The 21,586-nt window shown below is 38.1% G+C and overlaps 2 protein-coding genes across 8 annotated transcripts in view; both read right to left on the bottom strand.

Annotated features, from left to right (window-relative positions):
• The window catches only part of LOC307167336 (uncharacterized protein), a 79,240-nt gene that overhangs the window by 29,223 nt on the left and 28,431 nt on the right, over positions 1–21,586 (bottom strand). For 5 of the 6 annotated variants that reach the window (XM_079886353.1, XM_079886355.1, XM_079886351.1 and 2 more), the window contains 13 exons: positions 19,936–19,971; positions 19,478–19,819; positions 19,083–19,379; positions 18,802–18,919; positions 17,946–17,993; positions 17,815–17,841; positions 17,668–17,730; positions 17,558–17,602; positions 17,411–17,437; positions 17,271–17,315; positions 16,996–17,064; positions 16,548–16,566; positions 16,218–16,413 (listed from right to left, as the gene is read on the bottom strand). The exons of the other annotated variant lie outside the window; for it this stretch is intronic. In XM_079886353.1, coding sequence (XP_079742479.1) covers positions 16,399–16,413; positions 16,548–16,566; positions 16,996–17,064; positions 17,271–17,315; positions 17,411–17,437; positions 17,558–17,602; positions 17,668–17,730; positions 17,815–17,841; positions 17,946–17,993; positions 18,802–18,919; positions 19,083–19,379; positions 19,478–19,819; positions 19,936–19,971 — 1,151 coding nt within the window. In that variant the 3' untranslated portion in view covers positions 16,218–16,398. Of the gene's footprint in view, positions 1–16,217; positions 16,414–16,547; positions 16,567–16,995; positions 17,065–17,270; positions 17,316–17,410; positions 17,438–17,557; positions 17,603–17,667; positions 17,731–17,814; positions 17,842–17,945; positions 17,994–18,801; positions 18,920–19,082; positions 19,380–19,477; positions 19,820–19,935; positions 19,972–21,586 lie in introns of those variants that run through there. 6 annotated transcript variants of the gene reach the window in all.
• LOC307167347 (uncharacterized protein) lies at positions 8,342–15,496 on the bottom strand. Of its 2 annotated transcripts, XR_013822757.1 has the most exons (11): positions 15,305–15,496; positions 14,108–14,488; positions 13,734–14,021; positions 13,500–13,629; positions 13,349–13,390; positions 13,194–13,220; positions 13,046–13,108; positions 11,883–11,939; positions 11,727–11,745; positions 10,848–11,611; positions 8,342–10,559 (listed from the first exon to the last, which is right to left on the bottom strand). XR_013822757.1 is itself a non-coding variant. In XM_079886380.1 (10 exons), the coding sequence occupies exons 1-10, from the start codon at positions 15,339–15,341 to the stop codon at positions 11,555–11,557; spliced, it is 1,101 nt and encodes a 366-aa protein (XP_079742506.1). In that variant the 5' UTR covers positions 15,342–15,496; the 3' UTR covers positions 8,342–11,554. The 2 variants fall into 2 exon arrangements, 1 of the variants encoding a protein (XP_079742506.1); XM_079886380.1 differs by having other exon boundaries at positions 8,342–11,611.

Below are 21,586 nucleotides of genomic sequence, written 5' to 3'. Positions count from 1 at the left end.
TCCACTAAAGGAGGGAGAGCTTTTTCACATTTAGCTCCTAAACTGTGGAATGGCCTTCCTGATATTGTTCGAGGCTCAGACTCGCTGTCCCAGTTTAAAACTAGATTAAAGACGCATCTCTTCAGCCAGGCATTCACATAATACTTACATTTTATACTACAGTTGAATCAGATTGAATGCATTAATATTGCGAACAGCAGCTACGCTAATTATTTCCCATATGCTTTTCTGTTGTTATCTCGGGACGCTAGTCCCGAGGTAAATACAGATCGTCAGCTCCAGTTTGTATCCAGCCTCTCATGGAAACTACAGATTCTCCAACACCCGTGCAGAGACGACTCGGCGCCTGTGAAGAGACGACTCGACGCTGGCGATGTTTATGCCCTAAATCAATACATGATTAACTAACTGTATTTCTCTGTGTACATTTCTGAAATGCACTTTCTGTAAAGCTGCTTTGAAACAATATGTATTGTGAAAAGCGCTATACAAATAAATTTGAATTGAATTGAATTGAATTGAATTGAAAGGTGCGCCATCCAACATTTTTAGGGTCAATCCATGCATACAATATCTGCATACAAGTTGAGTTTCCATATAAATCAGTTTTTCCTCTAAGCTTCTCAATGACATCATCTTCTTGCAAAGGATCATAAACTAAAGGATAACCTTTAGAGGCCCACTGATACCACACAACTCTACGTGGGTCTTTGGGTGGATACGATGTGTAAGAGAAAGAACATGGTATAACCAGACAGGAACCTTGGAGGCCGTGAATGTCTTTCAGCATTTTCACTTCCCATGCTAAAGTATCAAACAGCAGAACACCTGTGGGACAAAAGGTGGAGAATTTAATATCACTAACTATATTCTTTTCTGTAGATTTGTCTCTTTAAATGAACAGATAAATAGTATGATACTTTTTGTAGTAATGTATTGCCTAATAGATAATTAATACTGCATAAATACTTTACTTCTGGCATAGCTGTTGTGTTTTGCCTTTCTGGGGCAGACACAGACACTGCAATAAATTATACATCATGTACTGTATCTATTAAGATTGAGTACACAATTATATCTTATATGACACACACACACACACACACACAGACACAAATCTTAGCAGATTCATTGAATTTCAGATGCAGTCTTGCTATGTTACCGCTAATAGTTAAAGCCCTATGCCCCCGAGCAAAAAACCTGTGTCTTTCAAAATGTAGATGAAGTTGAGGATATTATAGTATCTGTTTATATACATTTTCTCCCTGACATAAATGTGTTTGTGTGCAAAGGTTTCCCTATGTGTGTAAAAATGTGCAAATCTGGTATTTTATTATGGGCTTTATGTAAATGTAGAGTATATGTTCCGGTGAGTCCAATTTAAAAATTAACTGGAAAAGAAAAGTTGGTAACACTTTAGTTTAGGGTCCAGTTCTCACTATTAACTGCTTATTAGCATGCATATTACTTATTACATAATACATACTAGGATATTGGCTGTATTAGTACTTCTAAAGCACATATTAATGCCTTAAATTAATAAGCCATATAGCTAAAATTCACAGTTAATAGTTACTATTAACTATGACTTGTAGCTATATGGCTTATTAATAGTTAATAGTGGGAATTAGACACTAATCAAAAGTGTGACTGAAAAGTGTATTAAAGATACAGAATTGCACAGAATTGATACAGAAGAAAAAAGGGAGGAAAACAGACACTGTACCTTGGAAAAGTAAATGAAGATACAGTGGTCCTTTCATGTTCCTGGATTATTACAAAAACAAAAATTCAAATTAACTGTAATTGTTAAAAAAATATTAAAATTATTGCATTTCCAGTGTTCAGTTCAGCATTGAATAACAATGGACATGACCCTTTACACTCTTAATAATGAACCCTCGGTTACACTTTCTATGAGCCCATGCTTATGACGAATTATAGCCCCATTTATACTTATTTATAAGTAGCCGAAGTATATAAATATATTTATAAAGACTCATTAAGACCTATACTGCATTATAAGAACAGTTATAGTTACATTTATATTATTTTTTATAATTATAAGCCATGCATTTGCTTTTTCAATGTGCATATAGTCATAATCCAAATACACTGATTTATAAATCTGTACTGGTCTAATGAAAAAGGCCACGGTTCACACAGATGTCTTTCGCTGTGTAGGCCTATTTGTCTCACTCTCTTTTTTTTTTTCAGCAGACACCGTGAAAACTACAAGAAATAAAAATATATAATATTCAAAATATGCATTACTGAGTCCTTTACAAGTCTCTTGTGCCAATGTCTGCCAATATGCAAGTGGATGTCGTAACATAAATACTACAAATACAATTAACATAATTAATAAGACATCACGTCGTGCACATAAAGTGATATAAAACAATATTATAAACATTATGAAATATAAAGGTAAATTACCGTGTGCGACACTCAGATCATGCACAGATAAAGTAAATCAAAATGACGCAGATTCGCTCCAAACTCAACCAGGTCATGGTTTTCTAAGTAAATCTTACTTAAAGAACCCCTAACTTTAAACATTTTCAAATGACATACATTATAAAATTCAGCTGCTGAAATTGACTTTTTTTTATCGAATATTAACTCAAATTGACATGAATTTATAACAAAAAACATAAATAGGCCTACACATCTCAATAAAAAATGTTTGCATTAGAGGTCATGAATGGTAATTTTGATTTGTTAAAATATATCTCCTCAGCCATATGCATATTATAGAAGTTTGGAATTATACTTTAAAAAAAATATTGTTGCAGTGTTTTGCTATATATAACATGAACTATTTGCATCAATGATTTATTTTCTTGATCATTGATTTCACTTTACTTAAAGCAATCAAAGATGCATTTATAGAGGTTAGTTAGAACTTATGACCAACTAGAGCTAAATGAATATCTGTTTATACCTATTTCAAATATGTGTTCCCTTTCGTAAAGGGAACTCCCGCTGCATCGATACTCGATACTTTGGGGAATGCCTTCGGGATGACGCGTCTGAAGTCAACTATGGAACTATTCCAATCTTGATTGGTGCAACGTCACCCGTGACGTCGCATGTGACGGTGATCCGGAAGCTACAAAAGGGTCACAGGAACCAGGAAATGTTAGCTTCTGGTCTTCAGCAAGCGCTCTATGTCATCTTGTCTGTTCTATTTGGTGTTGTTTGTCCCGTGAAAAGAGTATTATTTATGGCGAAAAAAGATAAGCTATTCAGGCAGTGTGCGTCCCCTTGCCCACGTTATTTAAGCGAGGATGACGCACACACGCTTGGTGTAGTTTGTCTGGGAGTGGAGCATGCACGGGCGGTGCTCGAGGGCGTTGTCTGTGCAAACTGTTTTTAATGAAAAAGCTCCGCTCCCGTTTGAGCTTGTTCGATCAATTAGATCAGGCTCGCGTTTCCAGTGCATCAGGTCCCGCGTCTGTTGAGGCAGCGCGGCGCTTGTATGCATGTGATTCACACGTGGGGCTGGCATATGATACTGAGACGGTTGCGACCCTTTCTCAGTGTTTATTAACCAGCTCCACTGGTCTCGCGCACGGTTCGGAAGCCCGCGCTGCGGCTTCTTCCGACCGTGTTAAAGACACAGCGTTTGATTTATCTGGCTCCGAGGAGTTAGATATTATCTATTAACACTGAATCACGTGGATAGGGGGATTCGCCACCCCATATTCCCATTAGTGAGGAGTTGCTGGAGGTTGTAATCAGGGCAGTGGTTAAATTAAATGTTAAATGGCCATATAATAAGCAGGAAGCGACTAAGAAAAATAAAATGAATGAGCGCTTCCTGCAGACCCAGTCACAATCTTCGTGTCAGAGCCTTCCCTTTTTCACTGATCTCCATACTGAGGTATCAAGATCGTGGAAAAATCCATTTTCATCTCAATTATTTTCCCCCATGTATATATTTACTCATCCATTAGGGAATCTAATGAAAATGGTTATTAGGTGATGGCTCGGGTTGAGGAATATTTTGCGAAATATTTTCTCCCCGACATTGCGTCACCCCTGATAGCTCAGACACTTCCCTCCAAATCTCGTACATCGAATTTGTTAGGGAAAGCATATATGGCGGTGGTCGAGCTGGTGCATGCCCACACACGATGGGGTTATTACAGGCATACCTGGCTGACCTCCTCAAGCAGGTGGATGATAACTGGGAGGTCTCACTCTATATTACTGAATATCGTAGAGTATCTGACTTATCTCTCCGTATTATTAAAGAGACGGCCCGTGCTATTGGCCGTTCTATGGCAGCACTAGTCGTCTCAGAGAGACATTTATGGCTTATTCGCTTGTGGATCGGGAAGAAAGACAGGGCTTTCCTTCTCGATGCTCCCCTTTCACCTTCTGGCCTCTTTGGCGACGCGGCAAGAACCGTTGTCGAGAGGCTTCAGGAGGCAGAGCGACAATCAGCTATCCCCAGTTGTCAGTCCAGGTCTCATGGGGTTGCTGCCAGGGGGCAGCCTCATGGGACAGCCGCCAGCTCCTCATATTTTGAGAAGGTTTCCTCTCGTGCCCCCCCGTATAAGGCTTGGGGCCAGAAGAAACATTCTCGCACGAAGCTCTCCATAACGAAGACAGGTCTGAGGACTGTCTCTCGGGCTAAGAAGGCTTCAACTAAGAGGTCTTGTCGTAACACGCAGACCCTTATGGGCGTTCCCCCAGGAGAGCGAGTACAGGAGTCTCGCCCCCTTATGCAGCCCTTAGGAAATCGATGTTTACTTCCCGCCGCCGATGGCGCTTCGGGACACATCGGCTTCCAGCGAACACAAATCGCAGTATCTGCCCGAAGACGTTGCGGCACTGTCGAGTTCGCCGCCTCTCAGGAGGTCTGTAGAGAGCATATTTCGGTTAGTTCCTGCCAGTTAGCTGCTTCAGGTCACCAAAGCCATTTGGAAATTTATAGCCGAGGCCAGTCTCGAGGGACTGGTCCCCATAATGGCATATTTAGACACCCCGAGGGGTCTTCAAAATATAGCCTAGGGGGTCCTGCTTATGGTGGAGCTAATATACAAATATTATCTACTAAGGGTGGTTCACATGTCGGCCAGCCCCGAGCAGGGTCGGTTTTTGGAACAGGAAGTCTAGTCCCTCTTAACACAGGAAACCTCAAAGTGGGCTCTTCCTTGGTTACGGGAGCCCGGGTTCTACAGCTGGCACTTCATAGTTCCTATGAGGGGGGGAGTTAGGCCTTATTTTGGATCTCAGGGTACTGGATCAACCTCCGAGGGGGTTCAGATTCAAGTTACCGACTGTCAGTCAAACCAGCTCCGAGGACTGGTCTGTCTTGATAGATCCACAAGCTCCTTAACTCCTCTTTCCCTTCTAACCCCATCACAGGAAGTTTCCGAGATCCGCTTTTGGGGGGAAAAGCGCATCAGTTCTGGACTCTTCCAGTCGGCCTAGCCTTATCCCCTCGCACCTTCACCAAATGTATGGACACGGCCCTTGCTCCATTGAGACTTCAGGGGGTCCGTATCTTATAGATGACTGGCTCATTTTGGCTCAGTCAAAAAGAACTAGCAATTCAACATCGAGATGTTGTTTTGCGCCATCTGAGGTGCGTGGGGTTGAGACTCAATGTCAAGAAAAGTTCCTTAACTCCTCTTCAGAGGACTACGTCCCTGGGAGTAGAGTGGGACTTAGTCACAATGCGGGCACAATTGTCTCCTGCTTGTATAAATACTATCTTAAACACAATGAAGAGTATTAGGTTAGGCCAGGCTATCACTGTCAAACACTTTCAAAGAGTTTTGGGTCTTATGGCTGCAGCTTCCACGGTAGTACCCTTTGGTCTGCTCCATATGAGGGCCTTGCAGTGGTGGCTCAGGAACAAGGGATTTTCTCCTCTGGGAAACCCTTTTCGTACAATCAGAGTTACGCGCAGATGCCTTCGTTCTCTTGTCGTATGGAAGAAACCATGGTTCCTGTCTCAGGGCCCGGTTTTGGGAGCACCATGTGAGAGAAAAACTCTGACCACGGATGCGTCCCTCACGGGCTGGGGTGCGGTTATGGAGGGCCGTTACACCCGAGGTACTTGGAAAGACCATCATCTCACATTGTATATTAATCGCTTGGAGATGTTGGCTGTATTTTTTGCCCTGAGGCACTTCCTTGTAGACCTCAGAGGCCATCATGTTCTTGTTAGGACAGACAATATGTCGGTGGTCTCTTATATCAACCGCCAAGGAGGTTTGAGATCTCGCCCTCTTTGTAGACTGGCGCATCAAATTCTTCTTTGGTCCCAGGACAAATTTCTCTCTGTCAGATCTATTTATATTCCTGGGGTTGAAAATATGGGAGCAGACATCCTGTCGAGGCAGGGGCCGAGGCCCGGGGAATGGTGGCTCCACCCTGAAGTGGTTGAGCTTATATGGAGAGAGTTTGGCCGGGCGGAGGTTGACCTGTTCGCTTCTCATGAGAACTCTCATTGCCCGCTCTGGTACTCTCTCTCACATCCAGCTCCTTTGGGCTTGGATGCCACGGTACAGATGTGGCTGAGGTCACATCTGTATGCTTTTCCCCCGATCGCTCTGCTCCCTGGGGTTCTAGAAAGGGTCAGGAGGTACGGAGTGAGACTACTCCTTGTAGCTCCGTACTGGCTGGCCCAAATTTGGTTTTCGGACCTTATTTGTCTCTTGGAGAGTCCTCCATGGAAAATTCCTATTAGGAGAGATCTTCTGTCTCAGGCTGATGGTATATTATTTCATCCCCGACCAGAGTTATGGAGACTATGGGTCTGGCCCCTGAGGGGGTCCCACCCATAATTAGGTTGCCCTTTCCACCGAGGTGGTCAGGACATCCATACTAGAACCCCACTCTACTAGGAACTAAACAATTAAGTTAGGGAGGGCATTGAACCCAGTTTATTACTGCCCACTGGCTTCAGTACTGGTGTTCCATCCCGCTCTCTAACGGGATCTCCTGTTCATGCTTAGGGCCTCTGTGGCGGCCTCAGTGCCCTCCGCAAGCCTCTAAGGGTGTTCTCGAAAGGACGTTCCCACTGAAACTCCATGTTCCTGTAGATTGGAGGATGAATCCAGTCATCCAGCCTATTGGCATCAGGCTGATGGGTTATCCCTGGCACCCATCATGTCCTGTGGGTGAGGTATACAAATATATATTTGAGATATATAAGTATATATAGGAGAATCTATTGAGTCTGCTTCCTGCTCGTCTTACTCCCTGGAAGAGTGGTGGTGCTGCCCCCTCTTACTTGCTAGCGTGGGAGCCACTCAACGTTATTTTTGCCCGGTACTGAGGTACTTGTAGGCAATGTTAAGATTCTTCAGGTATTCCATCCTCCATCGCATGTGTCGGATGGTCAAGGTCGTAGCCTTTGAGGTTCCTACATTAGGACTCAGGCTGAGAGGAGTCAGTCCATCTAGTTATGCATCAAGGGTTAGGAGCTATTCCCTTTATTAAGAGTACAGTTGGTTATCTAAAACCACTCATATTTGAAGTACAAGGTGCGCTTCTGCCTTCACCTCTCATCTAATATTTTCTACTGTCTGGGGCTCCCAGCCATGAGGTCAGTCGAGCCTCCGGCTCCAGACCTCCCCTTCTTGCACCAAATCTTATGACAAGCTAGTTTGGATCTGCCCTCTACTCATTCTATCGTCCGTGAGTGTACCAGATGCTTTATACCAGGGCGTTTTTTCTCTCAGTGTGGCGGCGTGGGTATTCGTTCCCCAAAGTATCGAGTATCGATGCAGCGGGAGTTCCCTTTACGAAAGGGAACGTCTCGGGTTACGTATGTAACCCTCGTTCCCTGAGTAGGGAACGAGACGCTGCATCCCTCGGCCACACTTTTCGCGCCCCTGAGAACGACTTGCTTTGACCAATTAGAAGCTAACATTTCCTGGTTCCTGTGACCCTTTTGTAGCTTCCGGATCACCGTCACATGCGACGTCACGGGTGACGTTGCACCAATCAAGATTGGAATAGTTCCATAGTTGACTTCAGACGCGTCATGCCGAAGGCATTCCCCAAAGTATCGAGTATCGATGCAGCGTCTCGTTCCCTACTCAGGGAACGAGGGTTACATACGTAACCCGAGACGTTTCCTGATAAGGGTCTACACACAGAAAACTTACCATGTGTACTCTTAAGCCTTGTTCATACTGTCAATCCAAATTAAATTGTTGTGCATATCTGGAGTGTGACATATTTTTGTGAATGCAAAAATAAATAAAATAATAATAATTTTTTACAAATCCGTTTCAAGCTAAATATTTAAATCACATTTCTGGAAATCCATTCTTTTCTCCTTTCTTTTCTTTTTTTTTTTTTTCATTTCTGCCTGTTACTTATTACACCACATAAACCTTAAACCTGTCAGACATTGGTGAAAAAAACATGCTGAAAGTCATCGAACAAGGTTGTTTTGAACAAGAAACAAGTTTGTGTTGTTGCCAAGTGCAGATCAAGCAGAAAATTACAATATACTGTTAGTCGGCCTGGTTCACCAACAGTTGACGCATGCTAACTTCCTACGTTTTTACCGCTGCCTTATAAGACGTACAGTAGTACTAGGGCTACACATTAGCCTTGTTCAGACTGTCGGTCCAAATCCGATTTTTGAAAAAAAAAAAAGACATGAAATCTGATCTGTACAAATTCGATTTAAACTACATTTACATGTGGTTTGAAATCCTATTCAAATCTCATTTCTTGAAATCCATTTCACTCGGAACGTTCTGATCAGATTTTGTGTAGCTTATTTGCTTGTGTCACTTTCTCACACCATGTAAAACGTAACACGTCATAGCAGAAAGTTACATGTCCTGATAGGTAAGAAAGGTCGAAGGGCAGGCTGTTACAAATCATCTTGAATGTGTTGGCATGCATTCTGATGTTTGACAGCTTTTCTTCAAAATTGGGAACCAACTTTGCATACCACATCATTACTATAAAAACCAATGCAAATATTCAGGAAAATGAAAGAGTATCACAGTACACACAAATTGCATCTTAACAGTTGGCATACACAGTGTGGACGATCAGATTCCAATCGCATACACAAATAGTTAAATACACAAAAAGTTAGCACCTATAGGATGTTGAAGTCAATAACACAGACTAAGAGCTACAGTATGTACATTTACCTATTAATATCTGGAACAAATGCTAATTAGTTATTCAGAGAACACATCAGGCAACTTTTTTGATGATTTATTGGATGATACACAATGATGCTCATCTAGTCTAATCAAATGCTCTAATGTAGAATAAGACATTTAAAAAAAAAAAAAAGATCAACATCATGCAGTAGAGGCAGATCTTGTGACTGCTAAACATTTATTGTAAAGATACATTGTATAGTTGTGATGTTGGAAGGTATATGTCGATTTGATCTTGTGATGGATTTTTTAATGAATAAAATAGTAAACTGTATACAACTAATCATAATTCTAACATCTAACCTTACTTCTCCTTTAGGCCTAACATTCTAACACTTGAACAAAATGTACTCTGAAGATTGTGTCGAAACCAGTGGAAAATTCTGAGATGCTGGCTAGACAATATCAAAAATATAACAGTCTAGAATAGTCTCATGACATATTGAGTAATCAAACTGAACTTCTAACCTTTTCCATTTTTCTAATGATTTGAGTTCTAAGTTTGCTTCTACCTAGTAACAAAAGGGTTTGCATATGAAGAACCAATCAAATTGTAGGGAAATTATGTAATGTATCATGCTATTTTTGCCATGCTATTATTCTATAAAAAACTGTTGTATTCTTTTTGCTGGCGGTTTTTTTTTTAAAATTGGTCTGAGATCCTCTGGCGGTGATTAAAGCATATTCGAAGGCATTGTCTGGAGTCTGTTTAGTTATTGCTGTGCAGCAGGTTAGTGTGACACTAGAGATCTTACTTCTATTCTCAAGTGATAGTGTGAAGCAGGTTAGTGGAACACTAGAGACATTATTAAGTGATAGTGTTCAAAAGGGACGAGATATTGTCCGATTCAAAGCCAGTTGTCGACTGTAGATGCAGTGCTAGAGTATAAAGATTAAGTGTTGACTGTAGACGCTTGGGTGTCGATTAGAGACACCCCAGATCAATTTGAGTCAGGTGCGAAAGAAGAAAAATCTACCTCAATCTATATTATATATATTGTTGTATAATGTAGGCATTTCTATATAGACCCTATCTATCTATAATCTATATATGAAAAACTGTCAGGAACAGAAAGACTGAGAGAGTTGTCAGAAGCTTAGTGATGGTGGCATTGAAGAGATGCGACCGCTGTATAGCTCGCTTAAAGCCTACGTTTTGGTTTTTACTTCTGCTGATTGTATAAAGGCTTCAAAATTCTTAACAGTGGTGTTCTTATGTGAAGATTATCATGATGAACAAAACATGCAAGAATCATAAACTTTTGTTGGTTACAGAGCTTATTTTCTGCAATAATGCAAAAGCCAATGGAAAAAAACCAGGGTGATACTAAGTTTTGGGTTGGCCTGCAAAAATACTGTCATCATTGCAGTGCTCTAAAGCAGAGGTCTTCAACCCTGCTCCTGGAGACCACTGTCCTGCAAAGTGTATTTTCAACCTGCTTCAGCATGCCTGCCTGTGACTTTCAAGCCATCCTGAAGAGCTTGATTAGTTGGTTCAGGTGTGTTTGATGGGTCCCCAGGAGCAGGGTTGAAGACCTCTGTAGTATACGTGTCTTGAGCATTAGTGGCATTTTCTGTCTGGGTATTGTAGTTTTTGCTGGTAATGCATTTTGGTTTGTAGTCCTTTGACACCACCACTACCTTGAACCCATATCTCTTAACTCTAACTACTGTATATTCAACCTTGGTATCCTCGAAAGGTCCAGCAAGGTTTTGAGCATGGTAACAATATGAACTGCACACATTGTGGTCGATGTGCCAGCTCGTTCGATAAACTCAAGAACAAAATCAGTTATAGATCTATCGCCTACTCTTTAGTTACTTTATTTATAATAAACACCTCTCTGAGTTGTTTTGGGGTAGGAATAGTTGGCCTACAAATTCTACCAATAGCCAGAACCCCTGACGTTGAAAACCCCTTGTAGTCAATTAAAAATATGCAGAAATATGTTGGAATTTTTTTGGGGGAAAATTGTATTACGATGATCTTTTGAGACATGTGATAAATGGACTTAGGATATTAAATATGATAGAGTTGGTGTTTGTTTTCTATCTTGCAAATTCTTCTAATGTCACAATTTTTGTGCAAGCAAGCAGAGTTGGTTTCTGTAGAGGACTGTCTCTGACTGCAAACGGCAAGTCAGCAGCTATGAAAAGATACTGACACCTATCATGATCTTTGGTCTATTAATGCCTGGAACAAATGCAAATTAGTTATTTGGAGAACATCAGATGACTTGCTGATGATTTATTTCGGATGATATGTAACAAGTGATCTAGTTTCTAATGCTATATTTATTTATGGATATATTCTCAATAATACATGAACAGAGTGTGACTATATTTCAAAAAGTATACTATCTGCAGGTGTGTGTATGAACAAAAACTGATCAGATGTTTCCATACATGTTGAGATCATCCATGTTAGTGTATTCAGCATCATAATCCTTCATGTATTTAAGGGGGGAAAAAACAGGGATAAAAACGTCAGCAAATAATATGTTTCAAGACAGCATTTGTTTTCCACAGTTTAATAATGGTATAAATAAATGATATACTCACTGAGTAGGATTTTGGCTCACTGAGGTGCATGGTGAAAAAGAATGAAAAAAACAAAAACATAAATATCTGCATTCATCCTGGCACCTGTTCAGTTAAAGGAATCGTGATGTAGCATGGTAACACTGTGAATACAAAGGTGGTTCAAATTAACTTTACCTCTTTGGTGATGGCATACGAGGTTTGGAGAAAGGCTTGTTTCCACATGTGTTGGTTCTGTAAAGTGAAAAGTTTTCTTTTAGTAATGCCACTTCAAGAGGCCTTATCATAAGACTTCAGCAATGTGTTAATAATTTTCGGGATTGCAGTATTACTGCTTTGATACAACACTTATAGGCCTACACAATAAAGTTTAAACAACAATAAACCAAAAGTAAATATTGAGTAACTTACTTTTAAGACACAGTTTTTAATTTCACTATTTTTGCCCCTCTAAAAATTGCCTGTTGCCCATAAACTGGCGTTATGAATGAATCACTGTTTTTAACGAATCAGTTGGACTATGACTCACAAACGATGTTGTTTTTGAATGAATAAATAATTGAATAAATGATTCACTCATAAAGACAATTACTCAATTTGGAACCAAAAACCACACTACTCTTACTACTTTTACAGTGGCTGCATCCGAAATCGCATGCTTTCCTATGCTATATAGTAGGCAAAAAACAACAAAAGAAGTATGTCCGAATTCACAGTACAGTAAAAGAGTTGGCAAAAAGTACCCGGATGACATATTACTCCCGGCGAGAAGTGTGCATGCGATGACAATTTACTATCCCATAAGGCCACGGGAGAGGATTTGTGAATGGCAGTGAAGCGACGCAACTGATGCTGATACTGATAGGCCACATGATAACAACATAGGGTGAATGTATACATCCAGATTACATTTATTCTACACACATTCATACTATATAGAATATACTTTTTTTACTCAAGAGAATATGCAATTTTGGGCCCAGCCCTTATTTTTCTATGAAAGAAATAGTAAAAGTAGTATGCTAGTATGCATTTCCGAATTCAGTGAATCACTTGTTTGGTTCTCGAATTAATGGATGCTTTGAGCAAATCACCCAATTGAACGATTTAGTGAATCACCCATAGAGACAGTTACTTGTCGCCACCTACTGGTGTAACAATGTCATCTGCAGAGAGATTTACTAAAAAATCTAAATTACTAAAACATAAACTGCCAGTCTGTCCAGTACCTACTGTAGATGGCACTAGTTAGTGCATTAGAGATATTTGAACAAGTAACAAACAGTAAACCAGCGTTCAGTAAATCAAACTTATGTTTTACCCATTTATGTTGTACTTGCCTGATATCACTCCTGTGTTCACTGTTAGTCTGAACTGCACTTCTTTGAGACATACTCGGTTGTCTGGGGGAGACATTTTAAATTTAGTCTCAGGACCAAATACAAAGATAATTAAAAATAAATTCAATTCAATAAAGAAAATTCTAACCTCGAAAATCTGTTCCAACATGATCTCCTACATTAGAGAATAAGATAATGTAAGACATAATGAATAAGAGAAATGTAAAGATTGTCGCCTATAGCATAAATAAATAGGTTTTCAAGAAAATGGATGAATAAAATAATTGAATATGTAATACTTACCTCTGTTCAAATTGTGTTATTGACCCTTGTGTACGAGGCTGTCTACAAACAATAATGACAATGTGAGAACCTAAACATGTTCCCTGAAGAGAAATACATATACTGTATACACTGGTCTAAAACTTTTAGAAACACACACACACTAAAATACCTGTGTCGTCTCTTGTATATGATGACTCCAGCAAGTATGCATGCGAGGAGAAGCACAAGTGATGGCACTAGGTATTGAGGCCAAATAGTCTTCAGTTCAACAGTTTTGTCTGCCTCATAATGGAAAGTGGCTAAAAGGATTAAATTAATCCTTAATTAATGCACATCATAAAGTATCATAACTATGATTCAAAAGGCCCATTAGTGCAAACATGCATTTAAACAGATCACTTACACTGTCCACTTTTACTTTTTGTAGCTGTCACTGTTATGCCACCATGATGTATTACAGAACACTCAATAGTGGAGCGTTCTGCCTTTACGACACTTGTGCGTGTCAGAGTGATTTTCCACAGGCCGTCTTTAAGATGATCATTGTCTAATTGATCAGTTCCTTCAGTACCGTTCAGAATGATGTCTGGTTTGCTGTATGGACATGTGTGGTAAGTTGAACATGTTATTGTAATAGTCTCACCCATCCTTTCACCTCCATAAATATTGATGCTGGGCGGCTCTGGACTTGCTACAAATAGTAGAAATATAACAATTAGGCAACATACTCTCATATCCAGATCAGGAGTGAAAATATAAAGACATTATAGTACTTGCCATCAACTACAATTGTGGAGGTGACATCATAAAATGCAAAGGTGCGCCATCCAACATTTTCAGGGTCAATCCATGCATACAATTTCTCTCCATGATGGGTGTGTTCCAGGTTTTTGATCAGCAGACTGCAATCCCAACTCGATTTTCCATATAAATCAGTTTTTCCTCTAAACTTCCCAATGACATCATCTGCATGCAACGGATCATAAACTAAAGGATAACCTTTAGAGACCCACTGATACCACACAACTCTACGTGGGTCTTTGGGTGGGTTTGATGTGTAAGAGAAAGAACATGGTATAACCAGACAGGAACCCTGGAGGCCACGAATGTCTTTTGGCATTTTCACTTCCCATGCTAAAGTATCAAACAGCAGAACACCTGTGGGACAAAAGTTGGAGTCATTAATGAGTGTTTAAGCAGTCATTGTTTTTATTCTCAACAGGCGTATTATTATTATTACTTCTACTACTACCATAATACACTACAATATAAGAAAACTAGATTAATAAGTTTGTCGAGACAAACTTTAAGTTGGCTTGGGAAAGTCTGGACCAGAAAGTTTGAGGAAGTTTGAAGAAGTTTAAAGTAGTTTGAAGTATTACATTATTTCTTGATTTTGTCTTTCTTGATCATTTTATAACAATAAAATATTGTGTTGCTGTCACATGCAAAACGATCAGTTCAATTATCAAATAATTGTTCTGGGTGGTTGCTATGGTTGCCATTGTGTTCTGGGTGGTTGTTATGAGATAGATAGATAGATAGATAGATAGATAGATAGATAGATAGATAGATAGATAGATAGATAGATAGATAGATAGATAGATAGATATTTGTTTTTGAAGGTTTTCAGTTTGGAATAGATGATCGATTAGAAATAGTAATTGCAATTATAGTAATGATTCCATAAAATAAGACAATTAGCCTAATGTAAAAATTTGGGTCAGCTGCAGTCTTGCCAGCATTGGTATTTGTGACTGAAGGGTGCAATTATTAAACCTAATTCCTAATTCTGGTCAACAGTCATTTAAATAGCATATTGTTTTTGGAACTGTTATTTTCGGCAATTCTGAAACTTTTGCAATAATTTTATCCGTGTAGCATTTATCATTCTTAAGTCATTTAATGATTATTTAATTTGATGGATAAATGTACAGTAGCAGAAATGTAAATGTTAAAGAAAACACACTGTACCTTGAACAAGTAAATGAAGTAACAAAGGTCCTGTCATACTCCCACGTCAAAACGATTTCTGTTTTATACAAAATAGATGAAATGTTTATAGCAGGACAGTGTTCTGTCGAGCACGTCTTTTGGGACCTTCACTGGTGTGCAAGTTAAATAGCAGGGGTTTTGTGTACTTATTGCCAATCTTTGGATGTTTTCAGCTGTGCCCTGTAACCACAAGAAACTACCAAACTGAGAAGTGAAAGTGGCTTCAAAATAGATGATTACTCGTCTGTTTTCTGCTTAAATGTAGAAAATCATTTCCCTTTTTATAACGGTTTTAGTCCCCCGCTCAAACAAGTGGACTGGGTAAGAATCTATAGTATCAAAAAAAGCTAAATATAATATTCTTGAAGTAAATGAAGGCTTAAGGTTGGGGTCAGAAAGAGGAGGGGAGCTACGTTGTAATTGCTTGGATGTCTACACTTTAAAAAAAAAAAACTTGAAATGACAAAAAATACTTAAAAAGCAAAAATACTTAAAATATATATATATTTTTAGTTATCAAAGCAAGCAACTTTAAGCAAACAAACAAAACACTGTGAACACTCAAGCCAAACGTATATTTCTTTATTTTAAAGACAGGTAATACAAGCATAAGTTTCACACAAAAAAATTGGTTGTGATAAAAAAATATATTTTGTTTTCCAGAAAATATTTTTTTTCGTAATATATTTAATATACAGGATAATGTATGAAGCATGAAAGCATGTTAAAGTCAATACAAACTACAGACTCAAAAAAAGACTTTGTATTTATGTATTTGCGTTTCTAAAATTGAGAACACCCTGAAGCATAAGATCATTATATATATATATATATATATATATATATATATATATATATATATATATATATATATATATATATATATATATACCTTTTTTTTTTTTTTTCTTTTTTTTCCCCTCTTTTCTCCATATCCAGTTCGCGTTGTCATTTATAAAACAATGTTGAACAGAGGGACAGGACAGGGTAATGATGTGAACAGGACTCGAACTCCAAACAGCCCTGATAATGTTTTATTTTCATCAGACATTTCCAGGTTGGTGCAAGCAGCATTATAAATCATAACCCTTAAAGGAAAATTTAAAGAGACAGAGAGGTCAGTCACATTTCAGCAAATTTTTCAGAATTTATTTGAAATCACATCAAATGGAATGTTTTCAATGCTTTAAGAGAGGAAATGAAGCGATAAATGTATACTCACACGGTAGGATTTTGGCTCACTGAGATGCATGAAAAAAAAAAAAAGATTTAAAAAAATCACAGAAATGTTTGCATTCATCATAACAACTGTTAATCTAATGATAAAACCTAATTATAATGGACTGTTTGTTTGTTTGTTTATTTATTATTTCTTTAAATCATCTGTCATACAGTGCTTCTGAAATATAATACATTGCTATTGAAAGAAATATTCATATTGATAAAACAGCAGCTTTCACAAATTCTGCAATTCGTTTTTTCATTATAACAAACAATGTTAAAAGAACCAAACTCAGGAATCTTGAAGTGGCATGGGGACCTTTGACACTTTTATTATAACTTTAATAATGACATTTCATAGTATTCAACAGTATTATTTTATGTGTATGGTGAATATAATGAATTTAGACCTTGAGGGACTGATATGTGGGTCTTCAAATGCACTGTACCTCTTTGGTGATGGAATATGAGGTTTGGAGAAAGGCTTGTTTCCTGACACAGTACATGTGTTGTTTGCCCTGTGAAGAGAGAAGGTTCATCAGTGATGCTGCTTTGGTTATTTGTATAGAGAGGGAACTGTATTAAAATAATTCAAATTTGTGTTAAAATATTTTTTAATATAAATACATTTTAATATGAATTGCTCTTTTTAATATACAAAGACATGTTTGGGGGTAAAATCTAAAATGTATGGAAACTTTTTTTTGAAGAATAAAAAACTAACTTATATTCTGCTCTTAGATTTGGATTGTTTCTGGGTGATTGGTGTCTAAAAAAGAGAACAAAGTTATCAAATTGGAAGGTTTTATTATTTAAAAATGAAAGCATGACACAAAATGAACAGAAAATGTAAATATTGATTACCTAGAAAATCGGCTCCAGATGCTCCGTCTGTTGAGAGATGTGACGTTTAAATAGTCCAGTGATGTTTAAATGGTATGATTACAAACATAATTTGTGCATAGTTTATGCTTAATTACTTGTAATATTATAATTATATTTTTAACCTGCCTTTGTTCAGGCTTCGGTGGTCTTTCAGGAGCATTTCCAGTGTACCTGTAGATTGCACAAGTTTAGTGCATTGGACACTTTTTTTTTAAACATTTTTATGTTGTACTTGCCTGATATCACCCCTGTTTCCCCTGTTAGTCCAAGCTGCTCTACCATCATGCATATTAAAACGACTGAAAAAAAAAGAATTAGTCTTAGGAACAAATACAAAGACACAAATGTAAAGTATCACAACCATCAGTAAAGAAAACTCCAACCTTGAGAATCTGTTCCAAACTGATCTCCTGCATCAGAGAATAGGGTTAGAATAATCACTTTTATTATCCAATTAAAGGTTTTAACATGAATGAGTCAGTGGAATTTGATTAAATAAACATGTCACACATACCTATGTTCAGACCTCGTTTGTAACCCTTGTATATCTTGACAAGGTTGTCTACAATCAATAATGACAATGTAAAATGAGACATTGGCAACGCTGACTGATAAAAACAGATCCATTATTTAAATTTACTAAGTATGTCCTAATGAATCCAAAGACACATTTTTGTCATTAAAGAGTTTTAAGTGAAAAAATCGATTCTTAAAGTCCCCCTGTCAATAATTGTATCCCTTAAAAAAAAAAAAAATCTTTGATCAGCAAAATTACATATTTAAACTTTTTTATATTTACATATAAAAAAAAAAAAAAAAAAAATCATACCTTAAAATAGCTTGAATGTAACTCTACACCCTTGCCTCATTTAGTATACGCGATCTATGAATATGCAATTTAGCCCCTCCTCCACTCACTCACACCAGCTCAGAGATCCACGTTGACGATCACACATTGACATTATTGGTTACGAGGTAGTTTGTGACGTCAGAACTGGAGTTTTAAGGAGAAAATACTCAGCAATGTTGTTGACTTATGAATTTACACATGGTTTGTCTTAAAGCATATTAAAAACCCACGTAGACATATACACAACATTAAAAGCTTGTTTTTCACCACAGGGGGACTTTAAGGTTTATTGACCAGTAGGTGGCGTTGTGTCCATACTGCTTAAAGTAGCTTCAGGATGATGATGACATACCAAGTGCACTTACGTGTCCGAATCTACTTTTGCTAGTTTAACGACTGGAACATTTTTTGTTTTTTTTAAGATTTTTAAGATACAGCCTCACTTTCTGTTTGGCATCTAGTTTGAGTTAGAGACATCAAATGTAAATACAGAAATTCTGAAGGATGAGAGAACAGTTACCTGTGCCGTCTCTTGTAAATACACACTCCAACAAGTACACAAATGAGGAGGAACACCAGTGATGGAGCAATGACATAAAGCCCGAAAGTCTCCAATTTATTCTCTTTAACTTCAATTTCTAAAAGGAAAGTCACATCTCTCACACATCATGAAGTAGTTTCTTTTTGAAAAGTCATATTCAAATACAGTATTGACCAATGCATAAGCCGATCTCATTAACATGTATACAATCAGAGATCCTCCAAAACATCTTGGATGTAACTGTATCAGTTGATACTCACTCTTAACACTCAGGATGGCAGTATGACTCTGTGTTTTACCACCCCAAAAGTTGGCACTGCAGATAATTTCATCTTTCTCTTCATATCCAGTTGGAATGAAGGTCACATCAGACACTGTTTCCCAGACGCCGTCACCCATGTGATTGTGGCTGATAGTTTCTCGGGCTGTTGGGACGCTCCAGCTGATTTTGGGAGGGTGAGAGGAGCATGTGTGGTTGACTGAGCATTTGACGGTGACACGTGTCCCGGGATCGATGTCTTCAGGGAGGGATGACATCACAGGTTTGTCAGGAGAAGCTTTTTAACAAGAAACACAAAGATGTTATATTATGAGATGTGATGCATCTTTAAAAGCATTTTTATAACCAATAAAATGAGTGATTATATTTCCTCACCCCGCATTATAATGAACACACAGCTGTTGTTGAAACTGTATTTCTCGTTTTCTTTTTCTGCTGTGAAGCAGAATGGCCCATTGTCATGAGTTTGCACTTTATCCATCTCCACAGTACAGTTCTGTTCATCCGGGTTTCCCAGGAGCCTTGTGCGGCCTTTGAAGTTGTCTAAGACGTCATATGAGTCAGTGTGGAACATATAGCCCCCTTTTTTGGTGACCCAAAGAACGCGAAGTCGAGTGACATATTCTTCTTCCATCTTGAAACTGCACGGTATTACCACGCAGGAACGAGTCAACGCTGTGATTTTGGGCATCACATCTGCCTCATATTGGAAATAAGCTAAAATGACATATGATACCATATAATAGATTAATCAGTATTATTAGAAAACCAAAATATGATGCAGTGCAATACTATAAATATGAGAGTAGCTACAGAAGGGGAAAAACACATACTTTCATTCAGGATTGGATCCACTGGTTTCTGATACGCTGTAAGAGAATCAAGGGTAATCAATTATGTTCGGTTTTAGCGTTAGTGAAGTTTCACATTTGAGCCTTAGGATTGAAATCTAATTTACGCAATTATGTGAATTGCAGGAACAAGACTCAATATTAATGTTGTTGGGTAATTTAAATAGTTTGACAAGTGTCTTTAAGAGAAGACCATTTACACTTCATTTACACAACCGAGGAGAAGTTTATGTGGGAGGAGACTGGCCAGCAAGGAGTTTCAGGTGCGGGTGGCTAGTCATATGACCAAGAAAGCATAAATAGTTGTTGCAGCAACAGACAGTGAGATTGGCATGTTTCTGAAGTTGTGCTTGACGCTCAGCCTCTTTACCCTTGTCCTTTCATACAGATATGTGGAGTTATTAGCTGTGTGGTTTGTTTTAGAAGGTTGGCACTCAGGGCCGGTTCTAGACATTAGGAGGCCCTAGGCAAAATTCATGTTGGAGCCCCCCCCCCCCCCCTCTGATTTATTATCAAATGTTAGAAATGGTGCTTAATATTTATTTTATAACCTGTGATACTTTTTTTCAGGATTTTTGATTATTAAAAAGTTGTTTTAAAAAAGTCTTCACTATCACTTTTTATATATTTAACACATCCTTGCTGAATATTCCTGTTTGTTTTTTCTGTATTTTTGATCAAATAAATGCAGGCTTGTAGAGCATAATAATAAACTTCTTTCAAAAAACATTAAAAATAGTAATGGGTCCAGACTTTTACCGGTACTGTATGTACATATTAATCAAACTTTATCTAAGGTAATCTCTTTTTTGTTTAATGAAGATGTTATTGTTGTTGTTATTTTGCTGTTTTATTCAATTTATTCACTGTTCTAGAATCCCACTTCAGTAAATGAGCATAAGTGCTTTTATATTGCATTGCTACTTTAAATATGCTATACACAAATCAAGTGGAAGAGAAAGACACGATCGCTACTGAGCAGAAAAAAATGGATAAAGTGATATTATTGGCGTAATGTCAGGAATCTAATCATCAGCAGAATTTAGAAGATAGACCCATAGATATGAGATCCTTTATTTGAAACATTTAAAAATGTTGTAGTGTGTTGGCTTTTTAACTTAGAATACAGACGTCTTGTCTTTTAATTTTGTAGCTTTTTTACTAGTCAGCTCCCGACGCGATGTTATTCATTGTACGCGCAAATTCAAAGCGTCGCGTCTGGGCACGTTAATGACGCTCGCGCTCTTTTAAACTCGTAATAAAGCGGTGAATGATTTTTCCAGAAATGACGCTGATCTACAGTACAAGTTTATATTTAGAATACATTGCAATCACTCCAAAATAGATGACGACAACTCACACACCTGCATTTTGAGCTGTGCTTCTTTGTGTGCTTAGGCTTTTGCCTCGCAGCACCTGATGGATGCGTTCGTTACACATACTTTCAGAAGCCGGCACCCGCTTTGTAACGGACACATTGGTTTAACTGCAGTAATGTAACTGTCTATGGTTAAGATAAACATCGTCACTATTTTTAGTTAATTAATAAATATTGAAATACATTGTAGATAGGCCATTTGTACATTAATAAAAAAATTTTTTTTTTTTTTTTGTCCCTCTGTCTGGGCCCCAT

The sequence above is a fragment of the Squalius cephalus genome (assembly GCF_949319135.1).
Source record: "Squalius cephalus genome assembly, chromosome: 11".
In the NCBI taxonomy this organism is placed as follows: Eukaryota; Metazoa; Chordata; class Actinopteri; order Cypriniformes; family Leuciscidae; genus Squalius; species Squalius cephalus.
Note: the sequence above shows the minus strand (reverse complement) of the source record. Positions and strands in the feature narration are given on the sequence as shown.

Bases quoted from the DNA above. Each gene is read 5' to 3' on its own strand.
- LOC307167347 (XM_079886380.1), bottom strand. From the start codon at position 15,341: ATGACAGGACCTTTGTTACTTCATTTACTTGTTCAAG. The intron at 14,489-15,304 runs GTACAGTGTGTT...TTTGTCCCACAG, and splicing joins ACTTCATTTACTTGTTCAAG to GTGTTCTGCTGTTTGATACT. The intron at 13,391-13,499 runs GTATTTTAGTGT...TATTGTTTGTAG, and splicing joins ATATACAAGAGACGACACAG to ACAGCCTCGTACACAAGGGT.